We start from the raw sequence: 23,391 nt of genomic DNA, 5'->3' as shown, positions 1-23,391 counted from the left end.
GGGGGGATGCCTTTACTGCAGATGAGTACTAGGGGACCTCATCTGCTCTCTGGCTGACCACTATATTTTATATCTTGTGCAACTATTTCTCATTTCTGACATTACTGTTGCTTTTATGGCCTTGATTTTAGCACTCCTGCATACTATCACAATGTAATCAGTTCAGTAATTCCAGATGGACTGTTCCTTGAATAAGGGACTGATGACCTCACTGCCCATTCTGTACAACATACTCATTGAACTAAAAAATGTCATGCCCCAAGAACTGAATTTTGTATGAGACATACAAAATGTTTTATATGCCAAATGATGTTAATTAACGACTGAATGTTTATTGTTGGTAGATTACTATGGTACTTAAAGTGTACACATGAATCATTAGGCTATACGAAATACAACTTTTTAAATTTAAATATTTTTTGCCATACTTTTTCGAGACTTAATGATTGTAAATCGTATTCTCATAACGTTTTTTAAATTATAAGATTCGGCAAGTATCCAAAAAAATAAACAACTACTTAGGAAATAAAAATAAAAAAAATTGGAGAGGGTGTTATTATTCGTGTAATAATAATGTTATGTTGTAATAATAATGTTATGTTGAAAGTAAACATTATAAATCTGAAACATAAAAATACAAAATACAATTGCAATACTCTCTATTGTCATCAGTAAAAATACATAGTCATAAAGTGTCATTTGCTAGCACTCCTCAAAAGTTTAGAAACAAGAAATAAGTTAAAAGTTATAGTTTCCCAGAAATATTTTTAAAACTTTGTGGGTGTATTGCTCACACTAAAACAAGACAAAATGGGCATAGCCATATAAACATATAATCAAAATTTTCCATTTGAGAGTTATAATGAAAGTTTTTAGTCAATACATTCAGAGCACAGCAACATTCAGCAATTGAAGCTTGCAATCAATACTTAAAATTCCTCTTGTGATTGGATTGATGCAAATCAACAGGCCGAAGCACTCGTTGTACCATGCGTCTGCAAAATCTCTCCACAGTGGTGAGCCCCGTGTGTGTCACCTTGTGGGGTGTATAAGGTTGGCAGCACATGCAAGAGTCACATGTGGGTGTTTTTTGGACCCGCAGGACGTGCAGTGGTAGAGTTGAGATAGTAGTGTTGCATGTGAATTGCAGCTGTTAGTTGTGTTATTGTCTAGTTCTTGTGTAAGCTGAATGTAGTGAGAATGATTACTGTCGCAGAGAGGGCATTTGTAGTGGAAGAGGTCTTCTGTGCAGGAGGAAACTTTATGGGGCCTGTGAAGTGGCAATTTAGATTGTGTTTTGCTGCTTTGAGGTGTCCACATTGTGATGCTGTACATGATTTAATTAGAAAATTCCAGACAAAAGGTTCAGGTCATGAGACACACAAACTAGTAGGCCCATAATTTCAACAGGACAGAATATTTGACATTTTGGACAAGATGTTGCAAAGTCCAAAAAGATCAGTGGGAGATTATCGCAAGAGGCTAAAGTGTCTCCTTCAACAGCACATAAGACCACTATCACAGCTCTGTATAAAATTACTGCTGTGCAACAATTAAATTGTGTGGATCATGTGAAATGAATAGTGGAATAGTGTTTTGTGATTGGTTTCAGCAATTTAACTGACAAGGAATTGGTGTTAATTCCCAAAATTCACGAATTTGCTCATCAGAAAATCCACATGCCTCAAGAGAAATGCCATTGCGCACAGAGAAAATTGGAGTGTGGGTTGCCATAATGTAAATGTAAATTATAGGGCCAATCTTTTCTAATACCACTGTTACTTCCGATGTCTATTGTTCCCAGACAATTTATCCATTTATTGTCCTGCTGAATGAAAATATCAGTCATTCACTTTTCCAACAAGACAAAGCTACCACTCATACAGCACACCAATCCCCATGACTTTTAGGAGAAATCTTTGAATACTGAGTAATTAAGGTAGGTCTCTGGCACTTGCACTCTCTGGATCTGTATCTGCTTGACTGTTTCCTTTGGGGTATGGCTACAACATTTGTTCATCAAAATAACCCAAAGACAATAGATGAACTGAAGACAGTGAAAATTGATTATCTGCATTCAATTACATCTGAAATATTGGTGAAGGTCTCTGTAAATAAATGTAAACATGTTGAACTATGCCTTCAAGAAAGAGGAAAACCTTTTCAGCACCTACTGTGATACTGGTGAGTAAAGTGTATTTAGCTGTCATTAATATAATTAATTAATTTCATTGTTTTAATTGTAATAATAAAAATGTTGAATCCCATCTCCCATCATAACTGCAGCCACCAGTAGTGAATCTCAGCCCCTACCTTATACAAAGTTATGAATGTGCTGCCAACCTTACACATCCCACAAGGTGAGACAAGCAGAGCACACCACTGTGGAGAGACTCTGGGGATGCACTGTATCTTCAGTGATGTGTTGCCTTGGGTATAGGTTTACATTTGATGTTTGTGTACATTTAAGGGCTGTCTGCATTAATTGCTTCACATGTATAGTTGTGGTAGCGGCGGCGGCGGCGGCAGCAGGAGTGAGTTATCTAATAAATGTTCCTTAACCGTGGTGAGATATTTCTTTTGTGAGCAGGCAAATATGATTTTAATGTAAAACCACATGAACGATAATGAATGCAACATCATATTAGAATGTGTTTTCAAGCAAGAGACAGCTGAATAATTAAACTTTTGCTGTTGTTTATCACATTGCTGACTTAAGTTCTGTGGCATCTCTAATGGGTGGTTTAAAGTAGACCAAGACTAGCTTGTATGTCTAGCAACAAAGACAGCATTTCCATGCTGTCAAACAAGATGTAAGTATGATCACATGCACATCACAGAATGATAATGATGATGTTAGATAGATAACCATGGTATGTAATTTCTATCAATCTTAATACTTTGTATTACTATCTTATGAAAAAACTGAGCATTTCACAGAAGTGCTGGACAAGTAAAATCAGAACAGTGTATTAGCATGTAACAATAGCACTTACAGACCAATAGAACACTGCTGTAGTGATGGGTTGGCAACAGTCTTTGTGCCTGCGTGATGGAGGCAGCGAACAAGGTGATTGTGCTTCTCTATGGTCAGGTAGTGTAAGTTGCAAGCAGACGTGGCAGCAATGTTCTCATGGTAGCATCAGTATACGTCTTTTTCTCTTGAATGTGTAAAGGGACACAAGTGGGTTACTAAACAAAAAAAAACAAAAGGGAGGCATGTAGCTGTATTTGTTACAGTTCTGTTATCTGTATGATTCCTTTTACTACTTAAGAATATAATTCTTGATCCCTTGTTCTGCATGGAATCTGTGGCCAAAGAAGAAAAATCATTGTGAACCATATTGACTTCAAAATTGAAAGAAGATTACTGTTAATGTAGTAAAAGGTCCACGCAGTGGACACCAAATGAAAAAGCTACTCCTTACGTTTCTGATCTAGACTGCCATAAAAATGTGAAGGACTGTTAATCAGAACTCGGGGAGAAGTTGGAGACTAATTCACAATCAATTTATTGATCTTGAACAAGAGAAGACAACAAAATTATTAAAGAAACATCATACAAAAAATATTTATTTAACAAAAGCCTTACTAAAATGGGATCTATGGTGGACAAAGTGCTCTGCTGGGGATCGACACATGGCACTAACCAGAACACTACTCACTCTATCTCACTTCATACACGTGAATCCAGGTTATGGCATCAAACTACGCCACCACCAAACATCTATATTCTACCATACAAAAAAAAAGGAAAAATATGGTTCGAAAGAACAGGGTGCTGAGTAATAGATATTATAGCCCTACATTGCAGCAGTGAATACTTTACCATCCTACTGGTCAAGGCAGCACAGTGCGATGTGTTCGGCGACTGAAGTCATGGACAGTGGCAATCTGTTATTAAATGCGCGTTCCCGAAAAATGCAAGTACGCGGTCTCGCATTTGGTTAATTCAGAACGCAGGTACTTCCCTAAGAGCCTCTGAAACTGCGATGGATTCCAGTGTGCAGGTGGACCCGTTTGCTGGTCTGCCAAACCAATTTGACTCCATGCCACGACTATGTGTGTCGGAATACGTCAAATGTTTAGACGGCCGACTCAAGACAAATAAGTACCCCCACGCGTTACTTGTTGTGACCATGATGATATAAGCAGTACTTCTGGCGGTTCAGAAGGTGACTGGCACAGGCCCTAAGTTGCGCTCTAACAAAGGACACAAGTCTCACTGTTTAGGTAGAGACCTGCAATTCTTTACTAGCGAAGTGCCAGAACAAGAGATTTGTGCCAGAGTGCTAATCTCCTTTTCTCAGTGTTTCCTCCTCAGCTCGGTTTCAAAAGCACATTTCTCTTTTTTGACCTCCCCCAATTTCGCACAAGCCAATCATGAGCTGGAGCCCGGCATTCTAAGCTCGGAGACTGGTCTTTGCACTTCAAACTGATTCAACCGATCAGAGACTTTAAAGTTAATTGGCAGAAAACGGAAAAAATTCAGTTTCGTGGCCTCTTTCCCACAAGTTTGCCATGTCTTTTGCTAACACAATACAGCGTGGAAGTACAGCCCTCCATAAACAGCTTGTTATTTCCCCTGTTGCGTCCATTTCAAAGTTTGCAAAGAACGGCCACAAACTCGCATTGACAAAAGATGTTTTGAAACAGAGTCTGCACATCTGGGTGCCAGTTTTCCTGTCCCATGGACATTTGCAGAATGTTTACATTTCTTTTGGCAGCTTGCTCGCTAACAAGGCCTACAATGCGCTGTCAGCGACTTTTCGGTGCTAGGCAATATACCTGGACGTCTGGCGCCAAAGCTTAATGTGTTTCTGCACAATGCAACAACGGCATGGCCTGTCTCACTGTTCTCCAGAAAAAAGTGCTTCGTCGCCCCACCAACGCTGTGCTTTTACTGCAGTCGTTTAAGTCTGCACCTTGTTTCTTTGAACGCAGGTAAAGCTTACCGTATTTCTTTCCCTAGAGCATGCAAACAAGACCATAAACTGCTGCCCACCATTTCATCAGAATGTATGAAGTCAAATCGCCCTAGATCATATTCCCTACACCAAATCAGAAGTGAGTGTGCCCTGCAATCTCTCAGTCACTAGCAAGTTGCCAAGGATATAATCAAGCAATTGCTCTATTAAATGCACCACAAATTGCTGAAAATTCAGAAATAAGAAAATACTGTGTAATTCCAAATGTCAAAGCTTCACTCGTTGTAAATTGGAATACTGGTTGTATCAAGAAAGTTATAAAGTGAATATATTGTATAAAGATTGTATTTTTTATAAGTGGGATTGATAAAATATATAGATTGCATACAGATTGAAATTATACCTATTCATCCACTCTTCATTTATCTTTTCATTCTGGCATATCTGTCTTTGTAACTTCACAAACTGGTTGACCAGAACCCTACCTTGAGAAAAGATTGAACATTGGCCACTTAGTTCACAGTGATGTTGGCCATTTCCTGACTTGTACAATTTGTAACTGTGGAATCAAATCTGCTGTTAGGTACCAACTCTGTATCAGGCAGCTGGCTGCAGTATTTCATAATTGCGAGACCTTGTTCCCTTTGAGTTCCTTGTGGGAGTGTCAAGTTCAAAATGAAATGGCAGCATTTCATCGTATTAGCAGATCAGGCAGAAAGCAGGACATCAGTGCTTTGCACAAACTGGATAGCTAGCATTAGCAGGAGCTTAGTAAAGCAATACGACTGAGAAGTATCACATCACCTGCTTACATGAAGTAAAAAGCCGGACCAGGCTGTTGGTATAACAAATGCGTTAAGCAAATAGGGCATGATATGAATTGCTGATACATTCATATTAGGAAAGCCTATGTGGTCATTACAAGTGACATTGGTTCAACGCCAGCCGATATTTCACACTATAAATACTCCAGCATTTGAGTTCAGAAGGGAGACAGTCAGAAGGATCGATGATGTACAGGATGTGTGCATTTGATTCTGTAACATGGTATTGACTCTGGGTGTAAGTCTGTTGTAGATTTCCTGCTTGTGCTCGACACCACCGACAGCCACCGGAGAGATGTCTTCCTCTCCGTAAGCCCCAGTCAAGAGTTTGGCACTGCTGACAGCTTCCAACACAGATGGGAAGGCCTGGGGGTCTTCCATGTTGACTTGGGCCAGGACACCAGCATACCTGACACTTCAGTGGAGCCACAGGGCCTACCTGCATGGCAGGCCAGGGTCGGCGCACTTCCCAACAAAACGGCAACTGCCTTCATGGTTCGGAGAGCAGAGATGAGCCACAGTTACAGGAGGTGATTGAGGACCTGGTAGGTTGGCATGTGTAAGCCACATATGCATGCCCCACCTTCTTAGAGTGTGGAGGGTGGAGACTCAGCATTGTCTTCCTGAGTAGCTACCATGCAGTCATGGTGCATCTGGACAAGCAGCAGCAGAGGACCGCCGTAGATTCGGTAAAGGAGAGGTGTATTTGCAGAAATAAATAGTTAAGTCACTCTTCTTTTACTGTGCCCACCGGTGAACACAGGTTACAACCACCTCCTCTTCCCTGAGGATCTGGCAGGTGGCGACTATTGGAAGGCGTGGCAGATGGATGATGTGTCAGGAGGCACTCGTCCAGTTTGCCACTTTTCCACTTGCTGGTTCCTCAGGGAAGAGGAGGTAGTTGTAAAATGTGTATGCCAGTGGGCACAAAAAGAAGAGTGACTTTTAACCATTTATTTCTGCAAATACATCTTTCCTTTAGCAAGGCTATGGTGGTCTTCTGTCGCTGCTTGTGTGGGTGTGCCGAGACTGCACAGCAGCTACTCAGGAAGACGATGTTGCGTCTCCACCCTCCGCACTTGAAGGAGGTGGGGCATGTATATGTGGCTTACACATGCCAGCCTACCAGGTCCTCGATCCCCTCCTGCAGCTGTGGCTCATTTATGCTCTCTGAACCGTGAAGATGGTTGCCGTTTGGTTGGGAAGTGTGCCGACCCTGGCTTGCTGTGCAGGTAGGCCCCATGGCTCCACTGAAGCGTCAGGAACACTGGTGTCCTGGCCCAAGTCAACACGGAACACCTCCTCATCTTCCCATCTGCGTTGGAAGCTGTCAGCAGTTCCAAACTCATGAATGGTGCTTACAGAGAGGAAGACATCTCTCCAGTGGCTGTTGGTGGTGTTGAGCACGAGCAGGGAATCTAAAATAGACTTACACCCAGCTCAATATCATGTCAGAAAATTGAGTGGACACATCCTGTACGTCATTGATCCTTCTGACCATCTCCCTTCTGAACTCAAATGCGGAGTATTTATGGAGTATTTATAGTGTGAAATATCGGCTGGTGTTGACCCAACATCACTTGTCATGACCGCATAGGCTTTCCTAATATGAATGTATCAGCGATTCATATCATGCCCGATTTGCTTAATGCATCTATTTTCACCACCAGACTGGTCCGTAAAAATATTCAGGACGCCTTCTTGTGTTAGCGATGCGGCTTCTTACTTCATGTAAGGAGGCGACTTGATACTTCTGCCATGTTGCCTCACTAAGCTCCTGCTGATGCTAGCTACCCAGTTCACACAAAGTGTTGATGTTCTGCTTTGTGCCTGACCTGCTAACATAATCAAACGCTGCCATTTTGTTTTGTGCTTGTTGACACTCCTGCAAGGAACACAAAGTGAATGAGGTCTTGCAATTGTAAGATTCTGCGGCCAGCTGTGTGTGTGTGTGTGTGTGTGTGTGTGTGTGTGTGTCTTTTTTTCTTTTTCTACTTCTACATCTCCACATAGGTCTGGAGTTGGAGGTAAAGAAGTGTTAATTGGTAATGCCTCATACATAGGTTGCCCAGAATAACTGGTTTATTGTGCAAAAAGTGTTGGAATGCATTCCAGGGGGGTGCCCCAAGCAGCTAGTTGTATTGCTTGGGCCTTAAAACTGGTCCTTGTCCAAACAATAAACAAGTAAAAATAAAACTCAGAACCTTGTAAATGAGATCAAGTAAAATTATTTTTCAAATGGTTCTATTTGGAAAGTGAACATTGCAGTCGTTCACTCTTGGTCAACTGATAGCCTCAATTACTCTATACATTAAAATAAGAGATTATTTTGATTTAAGTGAGTAACAGTACCACTGTAAATTTCACGGGAAGTATTAATAATAAAACAGTCCTGTATGTTTCAGAGACTCCTTAAAGAAGATGAAGCCATCTGGATCACTAATTACACTGATGCTAATATGCACTATAAAATGTAAGTACAATGAGAATAGCTTTGTCGTGCCTCTGTGATTTCAAAAAATTTTGTTACACAGTGCAGTAGTAGTAGTAGTAGTAGTAGTAGTAGTAGTTTGTTGTTGCTGTTGTTGTTTATGTCCTGTGTTATAAACATAGTGAATGACTTAGATATGACAAATTGCTTTGAGACACTATTTCTACACAGACAATATGAAAATCTGAGTCAAAATTGGTGGACTCCAGCCAATATGTATGTAACACAAAAGTAATATAATTATGTAAAAATCTGTTGAACTTGCATTTAAAGAGGTTTTGAGGTGTTTTGTTATGATGTAGATATATATCTGTGTACAAAATATAAATAAAATTACTTCTTGCATTATTTTGTCAAATGAGTACTGGAAGGAACATGAGTCTTTTTATAACAGAGAGGAATAATTAATTACAAAAATTAATCTCATAATGAAGGTTGAAATAAGTCTTAGACCCATTGAAAAAATGGACAAATATCTTTTACTCACCTCTGGGATAGATGGTCACTGTGAAGAATAAAACTGCATTATCAGTGACCCATCAGTGGAGCCAAACATATCTAAAATGAAAGATAATCTGAGCAAAGGCACAGGAAACAAGACAATGTAAGTATTCCCAGCTAAGACTGTGAGCTGTTAAACAGCCTGAATAAGAGGGTCAATCTGTTAAGTGACCCTCATATTGTCTGAGTTCCATGAAAATCTTCTCGAATAGTGGTGCCTTATTGGAGAAAAGGGTAGGAGATTAGGAGAATAGATTAGAGAAAAGGATAGGTACAGCCTTTTGATGTTTCCAAATTAAATATTACTCCTGGGACCATTGTCTGTAACATTTAAACTGTCAGACCAGGGTTCTAGCCTGATCTTCACTTTCCTGGGAAATGCACGTACTATTACAACATTTGCATCAAGATATATCTTCAATTTAATGTAAGTAGATATGAAAAAAGAAAGATTTTATCAAATCAACCTATATTACCATTTTAGTTTTTATGGCCTTAAATGACCAGTTACCAATTGAATACTGTTTCAAGCTTTTAGGAAAAAATGTCCACTTTGCATTTCCTTTTGTTTTGCTGGTGCCAAAGGTCAGAATTATAAAAGGCTAATGAGCTACAATAGAGGTGAGCTTCCGTTATGAGACTGCTCCTCTTGCTGTCAGCTGATATCATACAAAGTTGAAGATGGATTGCGGCCCATTATTGTCTTTATGTCATGCCTGTATAATACAGCTGATATTTCCTTTAGTAGCACCTCACCATGCCCTGTTTAACTGTCCACAAAGAAAGAGGAAAGAACAAATCTAGAATGGAATATAATAATTTAAATGAGGACAGATTACAGAATAAAGCAGGAATTGAGCAGTAGTGTTCTCCATTGGTTATAATTAACTTATGGAGATTAGTTCCATTTTAGAATAAATCACTACTCATTAAGGTACTGAGACCTTCAAAGGCTCCACCCTTGTCACCTTGTGCAAGAGCAGGTCTCCTATGCCTAATCACGAAAAATAAACAATATTCATTGGACATTTGCTGATTGGCCACAAAGTTTGTACATGATAATCACCAGTTGAGCTTTCAGACAAAATGAATTACCAAATAACTATTAAACTCACAGGGCTCACACAGGCATAATCATTCACTGTTTTTACACTGTGGCTCAACCCCATATTCATGATGAATGATAGAAACATGAAAGACTTAGGACATGTTGGAAGGAAGAGTTATTGGTACAAGTTTGGAAAGTGTTAGTGCATGCAACGTAGGTTTTGACATTTATACTAGAACGATGCGAGCAGTGTAGGAAACTATGAAGACTGTACAGTATAAACTCTGCAGATGATGTTGCAAATGTTGGAGTTCATAATGCAGTTAAGATCAGATACTGATTTTGTTACAATATGATACTCTTTACCAACCTTGCACTGGAATTATGAACATTCCTGTGTCTCACAATCATCAGAATCATTGGCAAAGCTTTGAAATAACACTTCATGGAGAGTACAGTCTCTGAAAAGGTTCTACCCTGAAAAACAGGATACAAATGGCCTCCTTGTGGCATTACAATGTAAACTTCACAAAGAGAATTAAGTGCTATAGCCTGACTCTAACCTACTGAAGAGTTGGAGAAAGAAGATAATTGACAGTTGCAGTGGGCTTTCCTCTACTACAGCCAGTCAGCAATGCTGTTTTATATATGTCTCTATGGCAATATCTCAGTGTTGTTGCAGCTCTATATATGAGTAATGTTTTTGCATATAGCCATTTGAGCCTGGCAGTTGAAAGCTGGCAACATTGCTGTTAGCTGTCAGGGATATTTTTCTCACTGAATCTACTATAGGTAGGTAATTGCTGTGAACCATGTAGTGTGTGGAATCAAGAGCAACACTAAATCAATAGCTTAAAATGTTTAGAGAGTGCACATTAAGACTATGAACAGTATGAGCCTGAATAACTTCTGATGAATGAAAGCCAGAATAATCTTATGCAGCACTCACAGTTTCAAAATCGAAGTCCAGGTCCAGAAAGTGAGGCAATAACTGTAGTTTAGAACTGGTGTAACTATGGGTTTAGTAATGAAAATTCAATTGGTGGATGTGTGTGCTGTGCTGAGCCTTTATTTCCAGTAGAGGGCTAATGGCCAGCCATACAAGATATGTTTCTTGCCACACCTAAGCTGGTGGTTGCCAAATGTGTTTGTTCGAGCCATACTATATTAACACCAGCACTCTCTGAATTCATCTCCACATTGATGAAGTAGTGGGCTGTTAAAAGACCACACATTGCTCACAAATAAAATGCAAACAAAACTGAGTGTAACAGGTCTAGTAAAGATTTTCATAATTGTTGAATAACATCCTCATTTGAAACAAGGAGTGCTCCTTTCATATACAGCTGGGACAATTGATTTGTGCAAGAATCTTGATATACATTTACACTCAGTGCTCACTTTCCTAATTCCATTTTATTTTTTTTTATTTTTTTATTTTTTTGTTTAGCTTTTTGGTTTTAGTGTATACAGCTTCTATTGGGGATGTGTTCCATACCGTAAAATTTTTAAGAAACATTTGCAGTTACATCAATGAGCCAACATGTTATGAACACCTGCTTAATAGCTTGTTTGTCCAGATTTGGTACACAATACAGCACCAGTACTGCTGAAAGATGACATTGCTCTCAGGTAAGATGTGAAGCATGAAGGGACGCAGATGGTCCGCAGCTGAAATGTGTTCTGTTACTACTACAGGTCCCATGCACAGGAGACTGTTTTCCGTAGCATAATACTGCTCCCACTGGCCTGTGCCCAAGCCATGGTGCATATTTGGAGTTGCCGTTTATCTTGACGATGGGCATTTGTGGAGATGATAATCGACCTGGTTTAGCAGAAAACATGATTATTTGAAAGACACGTTTCCAACAATCCACGGTCAAATCCTGATGGTCCTGTGCCCACTGCAGGATGTCTTTGGGTCAACATGAGAACACACAGAGGTTGTCTGCTGTGGAGTTCCATGTTCAACGGTATACCTTAAACAGTGTGCTCTGAAACACTTCTGTGTGCCCTAGCATTGGGCTCTGTTGGCAGAGATACCACAGATCACCATGTATCTTTTGTTATAGAGCAGACAAGTCTCAGAACCCCACATTTTGCAAAGAGTCATGGATGTCTTACCGCTTAGCGCCCAGTGGTAGTTCCACGTTCTTCTGCCACTTACCGTAGATGCTCATGACAGTACCATGTGAACATTGGACCAGCTTCACTGTTTTTGAAATAGTTATTCACAGACTCTGTGTAATAATAACCTGCCCTTTGTCGACTCTTATCTCAATACATTTCCCCATTTTGAGCCCATATCTTCACTAGGGTGATTCCCCATCTATCTCTGCTCCTCTTACATGCTCTCCTTACCACATCATGCCTAAAATGCCACCAGGTGTCATCCAGCATCACAGTGAGCAAGTGGCATAATGGTTTTGCTGTTAAGTGTAGAAGTGTAGAAGTGTAGAAGTGTAAAATCTTCTTCAGAACAGTGTGCAGCATTTTACAATAATGTAAAAGCAGCACTGTGTGTGTGTGTGTGTGTGTGTGTGTGTGTGTGTGTGTGTGTGGACATCACCATAGATTTAGTTCACATATGCAAATCATTAGTTTACATACACTGTCTGATCAAAAGTATCTGGACACCTCCAAAAACATACGTTTCTCATATTAGACACATTGTGCTGCCAGGTAATCCATATCAGCAACCTCAGTAGTCATTAGACATCGTGAGAGAGCAGAATGGACCACTCCACAGAACTCACAGACTTCGAATGTGGTCAGGTGATTGGGTGTCACTTATGTCGTATGTCTGTATGTGAGGTTTCCACACTCCTAAACATCCATAGGTCCACTGTTTCCAATGTGATAGTTAAGTAGACATGTGAAGAGACATATAAAGCACAAAAATGTACAGGCCGACCTCATCTATTGCCTGACAGAAATCGCTGACAGTTGAAGAGGGTCATAATGTGTAATAGGCAGACATCTATCCAGACCATCACACAGGAATTCCAAACTGCATTAAGATCCACTGGAAGTACAAACTGCATTAGGATCCACTGCAAGTACTATGACAATTAGGCTGGAGGTGAGAACTTGGATTTCATCGTTGAGTGGCTGCTCATAAGCCACACATCATACCAGCAAATGCCAAACGACGCCTCGCTTGGTGTAAGGAGCATAAACATTGGATGATTGAACAGTGGAAAAACGTTGTGTGGAGTGACAAATCATGGTACACAATGTGGCGATATGATGTCGGGGTCTGGGTATGGCGAATGCCCGGTGAAAGTCATCTGCCAGCATGTGTAGTGCCAACAGTAAAATTTGGAGGTGGTGGTGTAATGGTGTGGTCATGTTTTTCAAGGAGGGGGCTTGCACCACTTGTAGTTTTACGTGGCACTATCATAGCACGGGCCTATATTGATGTTTTGAGCACCTTCTTGCTTCCCACTGTTGAAGAGTAATTCGGGAATGGTGATTGTGTCATTCAACATGATCGAACACCTGTTCATAATGCACGACGTGTGGCAGAGTGGTTCCACAACAATAACATCCCTGTAATGGACTGGCCTGCACAGAGTCCTGACCTAAATCCTACAGAAAACCTCTGGGGTGTTTTGGAATTCTGACTTTGTGCCAGGTCTCACCGACTGACATCAATGCCTCTCCTCAGTGCAGCACTCTGTGAAGAATGGGCTGCCATTCCCCAATAAACCTTCCAGCACCTGACTGAATGTATGCCTGCAAGAGTGGAAGCTGTCATTAAGGCTGAGGGTGGGCAAACACGATATTGAATTCCAGTATTACCGATGGAGGGTGCCATGAACTTGTAAGTAATTTCCAGCAAGGTGTTTGGATACGTTTGATCACATAGTGTATATATAAATGCATAAATTGATATAAAATGTGAAAATCTGAAATTATCAGTTTCTTGTTGAAATAACAAACCTACAGCTACATACATTGTTTTACAAAGAGACATTAAAATTTGAAATGTTCTACTGAATAACATCTATCATCCATTAATAAATGCTTCAGTTTATTGTTTAAGGTGTTTAAGCCAGATATCTTTGGTAGTCTGTTGTAGAAAATTGCTCCTATTGAATGTAGACTAAGGTCTGCAGCCTTTTTTACTTGCATTTCTTTGAATGTTTTCTATTCCCTTGAATTACAGTTATGTACATTACTGTCTGTTACATTATGTTCTGGATTTAGTTTTACAAACATGATTGCCTGCAGGATGTACACAGAGTAGATGGTAAGTATTTTATATTTTCTGAAAATTTCTGTACAAGGCTCTCTACCTTAGCTGCCTCTCTTGCTGCCCTTTTGTGTTGTTTGAAAAGCCCATCTTTAGACTGCTTGTGCTCCACCCAATATCTCAATACTGTACTCATGGACTGTAGACATAAATGGTAAGATCTTCCTGTAATCATGTCAATAAGATTCTGAAAAAGTTAGGAGAAGAGCAAATAAAAGTTCAGAGAATGTTCTTATTTTATAATTAGAGACTGAGGACTTTACACAGACATGAAAAAGCAATAGTAACACTCTCAGTAGAGAGATCCATAGGACGTGCCTCTTAATTTAATGACACTATCTCCTTTGTCTAAAATTTCTGAAGTCAGACTAATGACTTGTTCCATCTTTGCATGGGAATTACACAGGAGAGTGTGGATTTACATAGAAGAGTACTGTTAGGAAGAGTTTGATGGGAGTTGATGAATCACATTCTTAACTATTCAGTACAAAGTGCTGCAAATAGTGAGTAATCATAGCAGTGCAGAAACAAATTCTCCTTTGAAGGGAAGAAGGAAGGAAGGAACGAACGAAGGAAGGATGGTGGGATAGAAGTAATGGGACGAGGGGGGAGGGGGGGAGGAGGAGGAGGAGGAGGAGGAGGAGGAAGTAGTTTACAACCCCGAAACAGGCTGTTAGAGGAAATATTGAGCAATAAGATAGTCACATTTGGATGATTCCTGAAGTTCAAATAGTGTAAGCTTCAAGTTGGAAAAAAGCACCAGGCATCTGTTGTCAGATCCTAAATGCACATGAAGTACATGAAACTGATAAGACAAGGTTTGAGGAAGAGTGATGATACATTCAAACTTCTACTAAACTATAGCAAAACAGTTCAATAAACACCTGTTCACCCATTGAGCTACTAACAGCACATCATATTTGCATATTAGATTCCATTTCCCCAAAAACAGCTAGAGATGAAGATCGTGGATAAATTGTAAATGAAATCTTGACCCTGTCAATAAGATAGCAATATTGAGAACTACATTTCTACTGCACATGTCCAAAAAGACGAAGATTCATTATCGAGACACCTTTCTTGGAGGTTCCATGCATTGTGCTGTTACTTGCATTTATTCAAAGGAACAACTTTCACTTTGTTAGAGTCATGCTGGACATGCAAGACAGGTGATATGAGCAGAGAAAGTTATGTCACCATAACAGTTGTTCAGTGAGGAAGTTACTTGGCTAAACTGAAACCCTTAGGAACAGATGGAAGGAATTAGGGACCCGAGATACTGTATCAACTTTCAAAAGACTTTGATTTTTGTGTTAGATTTAATATTCTGATTGATAATGTACAGTCAGTATGTCATGGTTGCCAAAAGTCAAGATCTGTTGTGTTACTTAACCATATATTTTAGTATAAGTAATTAAAAATAGCGATTACCAGCATGAAGATCTGGTATAGTGTGTTCATTGTAACCATCTCGGCCTTGTCAGTGAATAACAATAAAAAAAACTACCAGTCCACCAATTACATCTGTCTTATATTGCCATCAATAAATGCTGTTTGTAATTCAGTGACATACATTATTACAAAGATGCAGATGTGATGAATTAATTATGTAGATTACATTATCAACTGTATCTCAAAAATGATGGTTGGTTTACAAATATATCTAGGAAAATTTCCTCTCTCTCTCTCTCTCTCTCTCTCTCTCTCTCTCTCTCTCTCTCTCCCTCTCTCTCTCTCTAAAAAAAAGTATGTATTCCATGTTTCAGCTGTTATGAGTTGTGCTCGTTCAAGAGACTTTGCCCGAACACATGATGCCTTAAGCACCAATCTAGTCGAGGTAAGTTTCTTTTTTTATAATTTTTTTGTATGTTGAGAGTGTGAAATGTCATTAGTCAGATGATGTACATTTGGGAATCATTTGACTGATGCACAGAAAACTTACAATAAACAGTTCTCACATACATGGCTTCTCTGCTGTTAAAAAAACACTCTGCCAATGAGTCTCCTAAAACACTCATTCCTTCTCATGCATCAAACTTTATCTTCAATAACTATTTTTTTCTGGTTTTAAATGCCAGACTTAAACAATAAAGTATGGCAAATCTGAAAGACAGAATACTTACATCCTTTGCCGACCTTTCCTTGGGCAGTGTGGAAGGTGTATTGCTAATTTATTTACCTTAACTTCCAGAAGCTGCATCATTTTATTTTGTACGTGTCATTTGATGATAATTTCTTGGACTTGACTCACTGCAAAGAACAACTCTTTAATTTCCATAAACAGTTGAACTCAATTTCCTAACTGAAATTTACTTGGTCACTTTACAGATTACAAGCCACTTTCCTGGATGTTGACTTCCATCTTACTGAGGTGGCCTTCTTCACACTAACCAGAATGATCTGGACATTTTAAACCCCTGCAGTGTCAAACAGAGCTTATATCTCTGTGGTAAAAAAAGATTTTCAAATACCAAATCTGTTAATACGTACATAAATATATCCGTTCCCAGGCTTTCCTCTACCAATCTGACTTTATTTTTGGCAATGTTCTCCCAGTTCAAAACTACCTGAAAGCCCATTCCACCTGTTTCCCAGTGCCACTGTGGCCTTCAGTGACATTAGAGATTAGTTCACTATTCTGACCAACCTGTCAGAACTCCGGAGATGGGAACTTGCCCTTCAGTATATCCTCTCTTCTCGTTATCCTCCAGGCCTCAATCTCTGATAATTTCAATTTGCTGCCGCTCATACCTCACCTGTCTTTCAACAACATCTTTGCCTCTGTACTTCCACCTCGACTGACATCTCTGCCCAAACTCTTTGCCTTTACAAATGTCTGCTTGTGTCTGTGTATGTGCGGATGGATATGTGTGTGTGTGTGTGTGTGTGTGTGTGTGTGTGCGCGCGAGTGTATACCTGTCCTTTTTTCCCCCTAAGGTAAGTCTTTCCGCTCCCGGGATTGGAATGACTCCTTACCCTCTCCCTTAAAACCCACATCCTTTCGTATTTCCCTCGCCTTCCCTCTTTCCTGATGAAGCAACCTTAGGTTGTGAAAGCTCGAATTTTGTGTGTATGTTTGTGTGTGTTTGTGTGTCTATTGACCTGCCAGCACTTTCGTTTGGTAAGTCACATCATCTTTGTTTTTAGATATATTTTTCCCACGTGGAATGTTTCCCTCTATTATACAGACTTATTCAGTTTAATATGAAGGGGCTTTGGAGGAATTTTTGGTGTGACTCACTGCCTTCGAAAGTCATAATTTCACACCAGCCATCTGTTCTACAACATTTAGTGTGTTTATCATATGCTCATAGGATTTTGGTAGTGTGTTCAGAAACTGACTCAACAGAAAGTATTCCCATTAAGATTCTCATAAGAGGCAATTTTTATTGGAAACAGTGAAAGACAGTTTGTAAATAAACACCTATGACTCTTTAGTGTTAGTTTCTTCTTTATTTGGCTGGATACTTTTGGGAAGCAAGTCAGGAGCCTGTATGCATGCAACTGTGGTGAATTTTATTCATTCTTACTAGTCTCCACTGCCCTTGGATAATGACTTCAGATGCTTTTGGGGCTTGCAGACTATAGCAATTACTGCCAATCAAGATTGATTTGCAAGCAAGTACACAAGATCTCTTAGAGAGTTCAGAGTATCTTTCTGTATGAAGGATCAAGGAGCAGAGGTTTCACTTCCCAAAAGGCAGGATGAAACCTTCCTAGTAATAAACTGAGTGCAGAGAAATAATTGAACCACATGAAGACAAGATTTAACCACCAAGAAACTTCTAAGCAAGTATACTAAGACTTAATGTTAAATTAAATTACACAGGGGCAAGTAGAGGATGCTCCCACTCAGCTATCAGAGAAGGCACTGTTATATGATCATCATGGAGTGAGGAAAGAGAAACACCGGAAGACTAAGTGGAGAATAGTTCTAGACACGACATCTTACAAAAGCAATGCACCTTATAAAGTACTATAGGCAGGGCCAAATCTACTAGCTGAAAGCATAGAGATTTTATTGAGATTCAGTCTACATTCCACTGTTATGGACATCAGGGATTCCTTCAGCTGGTCTCAAATGAAGAAGACAGATTTGACTAGGTTCTTCTGATCCAGTATTAACCAGGACAAAATGGGAGATCTTCAAATAACAGTCAGTGTAACACAATACTGCTTCACTAGGCTCCCATTTGGCCCTGTGCAGCCCATTTTTACTCTCTGCATCTCTAAGAGAACATGCTGACAAGAGTATGACATCATTTCCCACTGTGGTACCTCTTACAAACAGGAGCACATGCATGGGTGACTATGGCAGCAGCTGAAAGTGATAATTGGTGATCACCATATACTACGAACTTGTAGTCCTAATGAAACTGATCAGCCTCCCCTTATTGGAATAGGCTACCAACTCAAAAAAACTGAAATTATTTGGAAGGCTGAAGGACTAGAATCCCACATAATGACTCAAGTTTTAGGCATAGAGTTGAACACCAAGAATGACTACTTGTGTATCGACCTCAGTGAAATCGCACAGAAGTCAACAGAAGAGCCAGACATCAGATAACTCTTACAATCTACAGGTAGGTTATGATCCACTTGAACTGTTCTGTCTCTTCTTTTGGAAATTTGTTAGAACAGGACATTTACTGCAGGGAAGCACCTGGAATGAACTTTTGTGCCTTGGGACCTAGGAGCACGGTGGTGCACATGAATATTGTCATTATCACAGGCATGTGTTCCAAATGCCTAATCACAGTTCATGGTGAAGACACTCATGTGCATGTATTCTGTGACACATCTGAAAAGACTACACAGAGCACTCAATGTTCTAGCTCATTTAGCCTATGGCAAGAACATAACTTGCTCTTGTTAAGGTGACCTTGCCACAATTGCTACTTTCAGCAACAGTAGTGGGAATCAGACTACTGGGTTACTTCTGCTGCACAACAGAATTCATAATGTCTCATGCAATGTTGTGGATGGACGCTACAGTCAATTAAGTTGGATTTGCTACAACCTAAATGGATGGAATATCTTTGTTCGTAATTTTGAAATTGAGATTCAAGCTCACTCGACTCTCACACACTGATCATCTTTAATGAGGACTCCTCAGAGGTCAAAAACATTCCATGGAAATTTTGTGGAATGGACCACTTTGGCTTGCACACCCTCAAGATACTCCAACAGTGGACTGGCTACTTCCCGAGGAGAAGACAAAGAAAACCCATAGCAAAGGTCTGTTGACATCTACATTGACCAGCATCATGAACCTTTCTAAATTCAGCTCATACTGTAGGCTCATTCCAACTAGAGAATGTACTCTGTTTTCAATACAGTGTTCATCAGGAGGAGGAATCTTCGGGAGAGCTTACAGTATCTGAACTATTAGCTTCCTCGATGTATTGAATATGAGGAGCTCAGAGAGAATTCTTTGCTGAAGAACTAAGAGACCTTCAAAATAATTTCACTACCAAGAGAGTAAAAAATTACAAAGTACAACCATTTCATAGAAGATGGACTGACACCTAGCAGGTCGACTGAAGTGCACTAGCCTCAACAGGAAACAAAAACATTGGTTGCTCCTTGATGGTTTCCACCATTTGACACAGTTGGTTGTTTGAGGGGGATGCATCTGCCTCCAACACATTGGTGTTCATTCTGTACTGCCCTAACTTTGGACAGAACCTTGGAGCCTCAGAATTTGTTAGAAAATCAGAAGAATCCTACACTCCTGTTTTGCATGTATCCTGTGTCCTGAAGAACCCATCATGGCAACATATTGAAGTAGCACTGCCATCTGAATGAGTTATGCCAGCTAAACCATTTGCTGTAATAGGGATAGAATTTGCTGGACCACTATTCATCTAAGAGGGAAGAGAAATGCACGAGTCACATATTGCTGTTTCCACATGTGTTACTACATGCCCAGTGCACCTAAAAACTCTGTACAGACTTGTCAATAGCCAAGTTTCTTATGGAACTCCAGTGTTTTGCCAGAAGGTGTGCACTACCGCTTATGATTTACACAGACAATGTGAAAACATTCCACGCCACACGTCCATTGTTGTCCATTGTGCATTCCGACAGACATCAAGTAGGACAATGTGACACCCCAAACTTTCAGAATTGCTACATAGTGGCTCCAGGAACACTCTTCTGAGTTAAAACACTTCTGCTGGCCACCAAGCTCCCCAGACATGAACATTGTTGAGCATATCTGGGATGCCTTGCAACACGGGTGTAGCACAACTCTGGAAGACGGTAACCACTACAGACTAATTCCTGCAGATGCTATTGAGACTTGCAAGCTCAGTGAGGAACTACTGATCACCACTGTGATTAGTACTGAACACACTGTGAACTCGAGAATCATTACGCAAGGTGACATTGAAGATACGCTAACCTCTTTCTGTTTTCTGACTGGAAAGAAACTCATAATAATTCCAACGGGATCAGAACCTATATTGAATAATAACCCAGCAAAAGAATTCTAGCTGAGACAGCAACTCTTAGACAGCTTCTTGAAACAGGATGAAAGAGGAGATGTATGAGGCCTTCTGAGGTCCTGATATACACTGAAGTGCCAAAGAAACTGGTATAGGCATGTGTGTTCAAATACAGAGATATTTGAACAGGCCGAATATGGTGCTGTGGTCGGCAGCACCATAGATAACAAGTGTCTGGCACAGCAGTCATATCAGTTACTGCTGCTACAATGGCAGGTTATCAAGATTTAAGTGAGTTTGAACATGGCGTTGTAGTCGGCACATGAGCAATGGGGCACAGCATCTCCAAGGTAGTGATGAAGTGGAGATTTTCCTGAATGACCATTTCACAAGTGTACCATAAATATAAAGAATCTGGTGAAACATCAAATCTCAGACATTGCTGCTGCCAGAAAAAGATCCTGCAAGAATGGGACCAACAGTGAGTGAAAAGAACCATTCAACACCACAGAAGTGCAACCCTTCCAAAAATTGCTGCAGATCTCAATGTCAGGCCATCAACAAGAGTCAGCATCCTGAACCATTCAATTAAAAATCATCAATATGGGCTTTTGGAGCCAAAGGCCCATTCATGTACCCTTGATGACTGCACAACACAAAGCTTTGTGCCTTGCCCGGACATGTCAACAATGACATTGGACTGTTGATGACTGGGAACATGTTGCCTGGTTGGACGAGTCTCATTTCAAATTGTATCGAGTGGATGGACGTGTATGGGTATGGAGAAAACCTCATGAATCCATGGGCCCTGCATGTCAGCAGGGGACTTTTCAAGCTGGTGGAAGCTCTGTAATGGTGTGGGGTGTGTGCAGTTAGTGATATGGAACCCCTGATACATCTAGATACAACTGACAGGCGACATGTACATAAGCATCCTGTCTGGTCATGTGAATCCATTGATGTCCATTGTGCATTCTGACAGACTTGGACACTTCCAGCAGGACAGTGCAACACCCCAAACTTTCAAAATTGTTACAGAGTGGCTCCAGGAACACTTTTCTGAGTTAAAACCCTTCTGCTGGCCACCAAACTCTCCACACATGAACATTATTGAGCATATCTGGGATGCCTTACAACATGCTGTTCAGAAGAGGTCTCCACCCCTCATACTCGTAAGGATTTATGAACATCCCTCAGGATTTGTCATGTCAGTTCCCTCTAGCACTACTTCAGACATTAGTAGAGTCAATGCCACATCATGCTACAGCACTTTTGCATGCTCGTGGGGGGCCCTACATGATATTAAGCAGGTGTACCAGTTTCTTTGTCTCTTCAGTGTATAAGGTCTTGATACACAATTTGCAATGCACAATATCTGTTAGAACTGAATAACTTCCATGAAGTTAAATGTCCACCAGGATGTCTTAACAAATTCGGCCCCGGGGACATTGTTCTGGTACAGGAGGACGTGTGTTACAGGTATGTGTGGAGGAGAGCCAGGGTTAAGAGAGCACTACCTGGAAGATAAGGGAAGATTAGAACAATAATCCTCTCCACACCAGAGGCTCACATGATCAGCTGTCCCATGCAGTGGGTCATACCTACAAAGGTCAACTAGGGTGTGGAGGAGGATATCACGGAATGAGCTATCTGTTAAGAACAAAAGATTATCAGATTATTCTTTGGAGAAGTATATCTGACTTATTGGTATATATAGTTCTGCGATGCAAAATAAAGTTTGTTTGTGGATCTGGTACACACTGTAATGACCATTCTGTTGAGTGCCCACTAACCCAAACGTAACAAAAGTACAGAAAGTACACATCTTGGCATTAGTGGTTCAATTCACCATTAACCCCCTTAACTTAAACAATTTATGTAGAAAAGAGTGAACAAAAATTTCTAATAGCTGAATTTTAAAGTTTGTTATGATTATAGAGTATTCCAAACAGTAGGTCGACAAAGTACACACTTAAGGGGTAATTACAGAATGTTGAAGAAAGGTTATATTAAAAGCTCAAGCATACTCCTTGCTTTTAAAAAATATGCTATATAGAATAAAATGTCTTGAGTCACAATATTTTAGTTGAATCTCTTTCAAAACTGCTTGTATTGTTTTTGATAAACAATAATAATTACAATAACACACTTTCACACAACATTCATCTTTATATGTTAATGGCTGTGTGAAAGGCTCTGAAGCTTATTATGATGCGTAGAGCTACATTACAATCTTCGCACATATATCACGATTCCCTCATATTTTTCTTCCCATTTGCATCTTGAACTTGGCTGCACATCCCATGTATTCTGGTAGGATTCTGCTTCTTTGCAGTGGCTGGGATGAACATTGGGAAATGATGGGTAGTTAAATGAATAAGGTTGGTGCTAATGGATGGATGACTAGCTACTTTCAAAGATAATTCTATCCTGCAATATTTGGCTGTCATCTTTCCAGTCATTGTCACACAAAAATCAGGAGCATTCATTGTTCCTCCAGATTTCTTGTATACGATGAATAAATTAGAGAGAGCCAATTCAAGTAGACAGAAAAAATTTTTGGTACTATTTTTCCCATGTTACTGAATTGTTTGTTATATGTTGGTCAGCTGCATCCACTCCTCCCATTGTGTCATTATATGATGTGACTGCTGCTGGATTTATCTGTTTACCCTTTTCATTTCTGCATTGCAGGTGCTCAAAATACACGCATCACACATGTATTTCCATGTCTTTGTACCTTCACCCCTCTGAAAAGCAAAAATATATCCCTTCTTCATTTCTTTATTGAAAGTTTGCCGGCATACCTTTCCTAGAAGGTCACACGGTGCCATACATGACGCTTTTCTTAGCAGCAAGGTCTTCTGCTAGTTGTGGTGAAGTGTAGAAATT

The 23,391-nt window shown here is 40.1% G+C and overlaps 1 protein-coding gene across 1 annotated transcript in view; it reads left to right on the top strand.

Moving 5' to 3' along the window:
• LOC124594744 (pancreatic triacylglycerol lipase-like) overlaps positions 1 to 23,391 on the top strand; it is a 162,360-nt gene that overhangs the window by 46,227 nt on the left and 92,742 nt on the right. Inside the window, exons 2-3 of the mRNA XM_047133121.1 lie at positions 8,158 to 8,225; positions 15,817 to 15,887. Of these exons, the coding sequence (XP_046989077.1) occupies positions 8,174 to 8,225; positions 15,817 to 15,887 (123 nt within the window). The 5' untranslated portion in view covers positions 8,158 to 8,173. The remainder of the gene's footprint in view (positions 1 to 8,157; positions 8,226 to 15,816; positions 15,888 to 23,391) is intronic.

This window comes from Schistocerca americana, chromosome 2 (assembly GCF_021461395.2).
Source record: "Schistocerca americana isolate TAMUIC-IGC-003095 chromosome 2, iqSchAmer2.1, whole genome shotgun sequence".
Classification (NCBI taxonomy): Eukaryota; Metazoa; Arthropoda; class Insecta; order Orthoptera; family Acrididae; genus Schistocerca; species Schistocerca americana.
The sequence above is the reverse complement of the archived record's forward strand: the minus strand, read 5'-3'. Positions and strand labels throughout refer to the sequence as shown.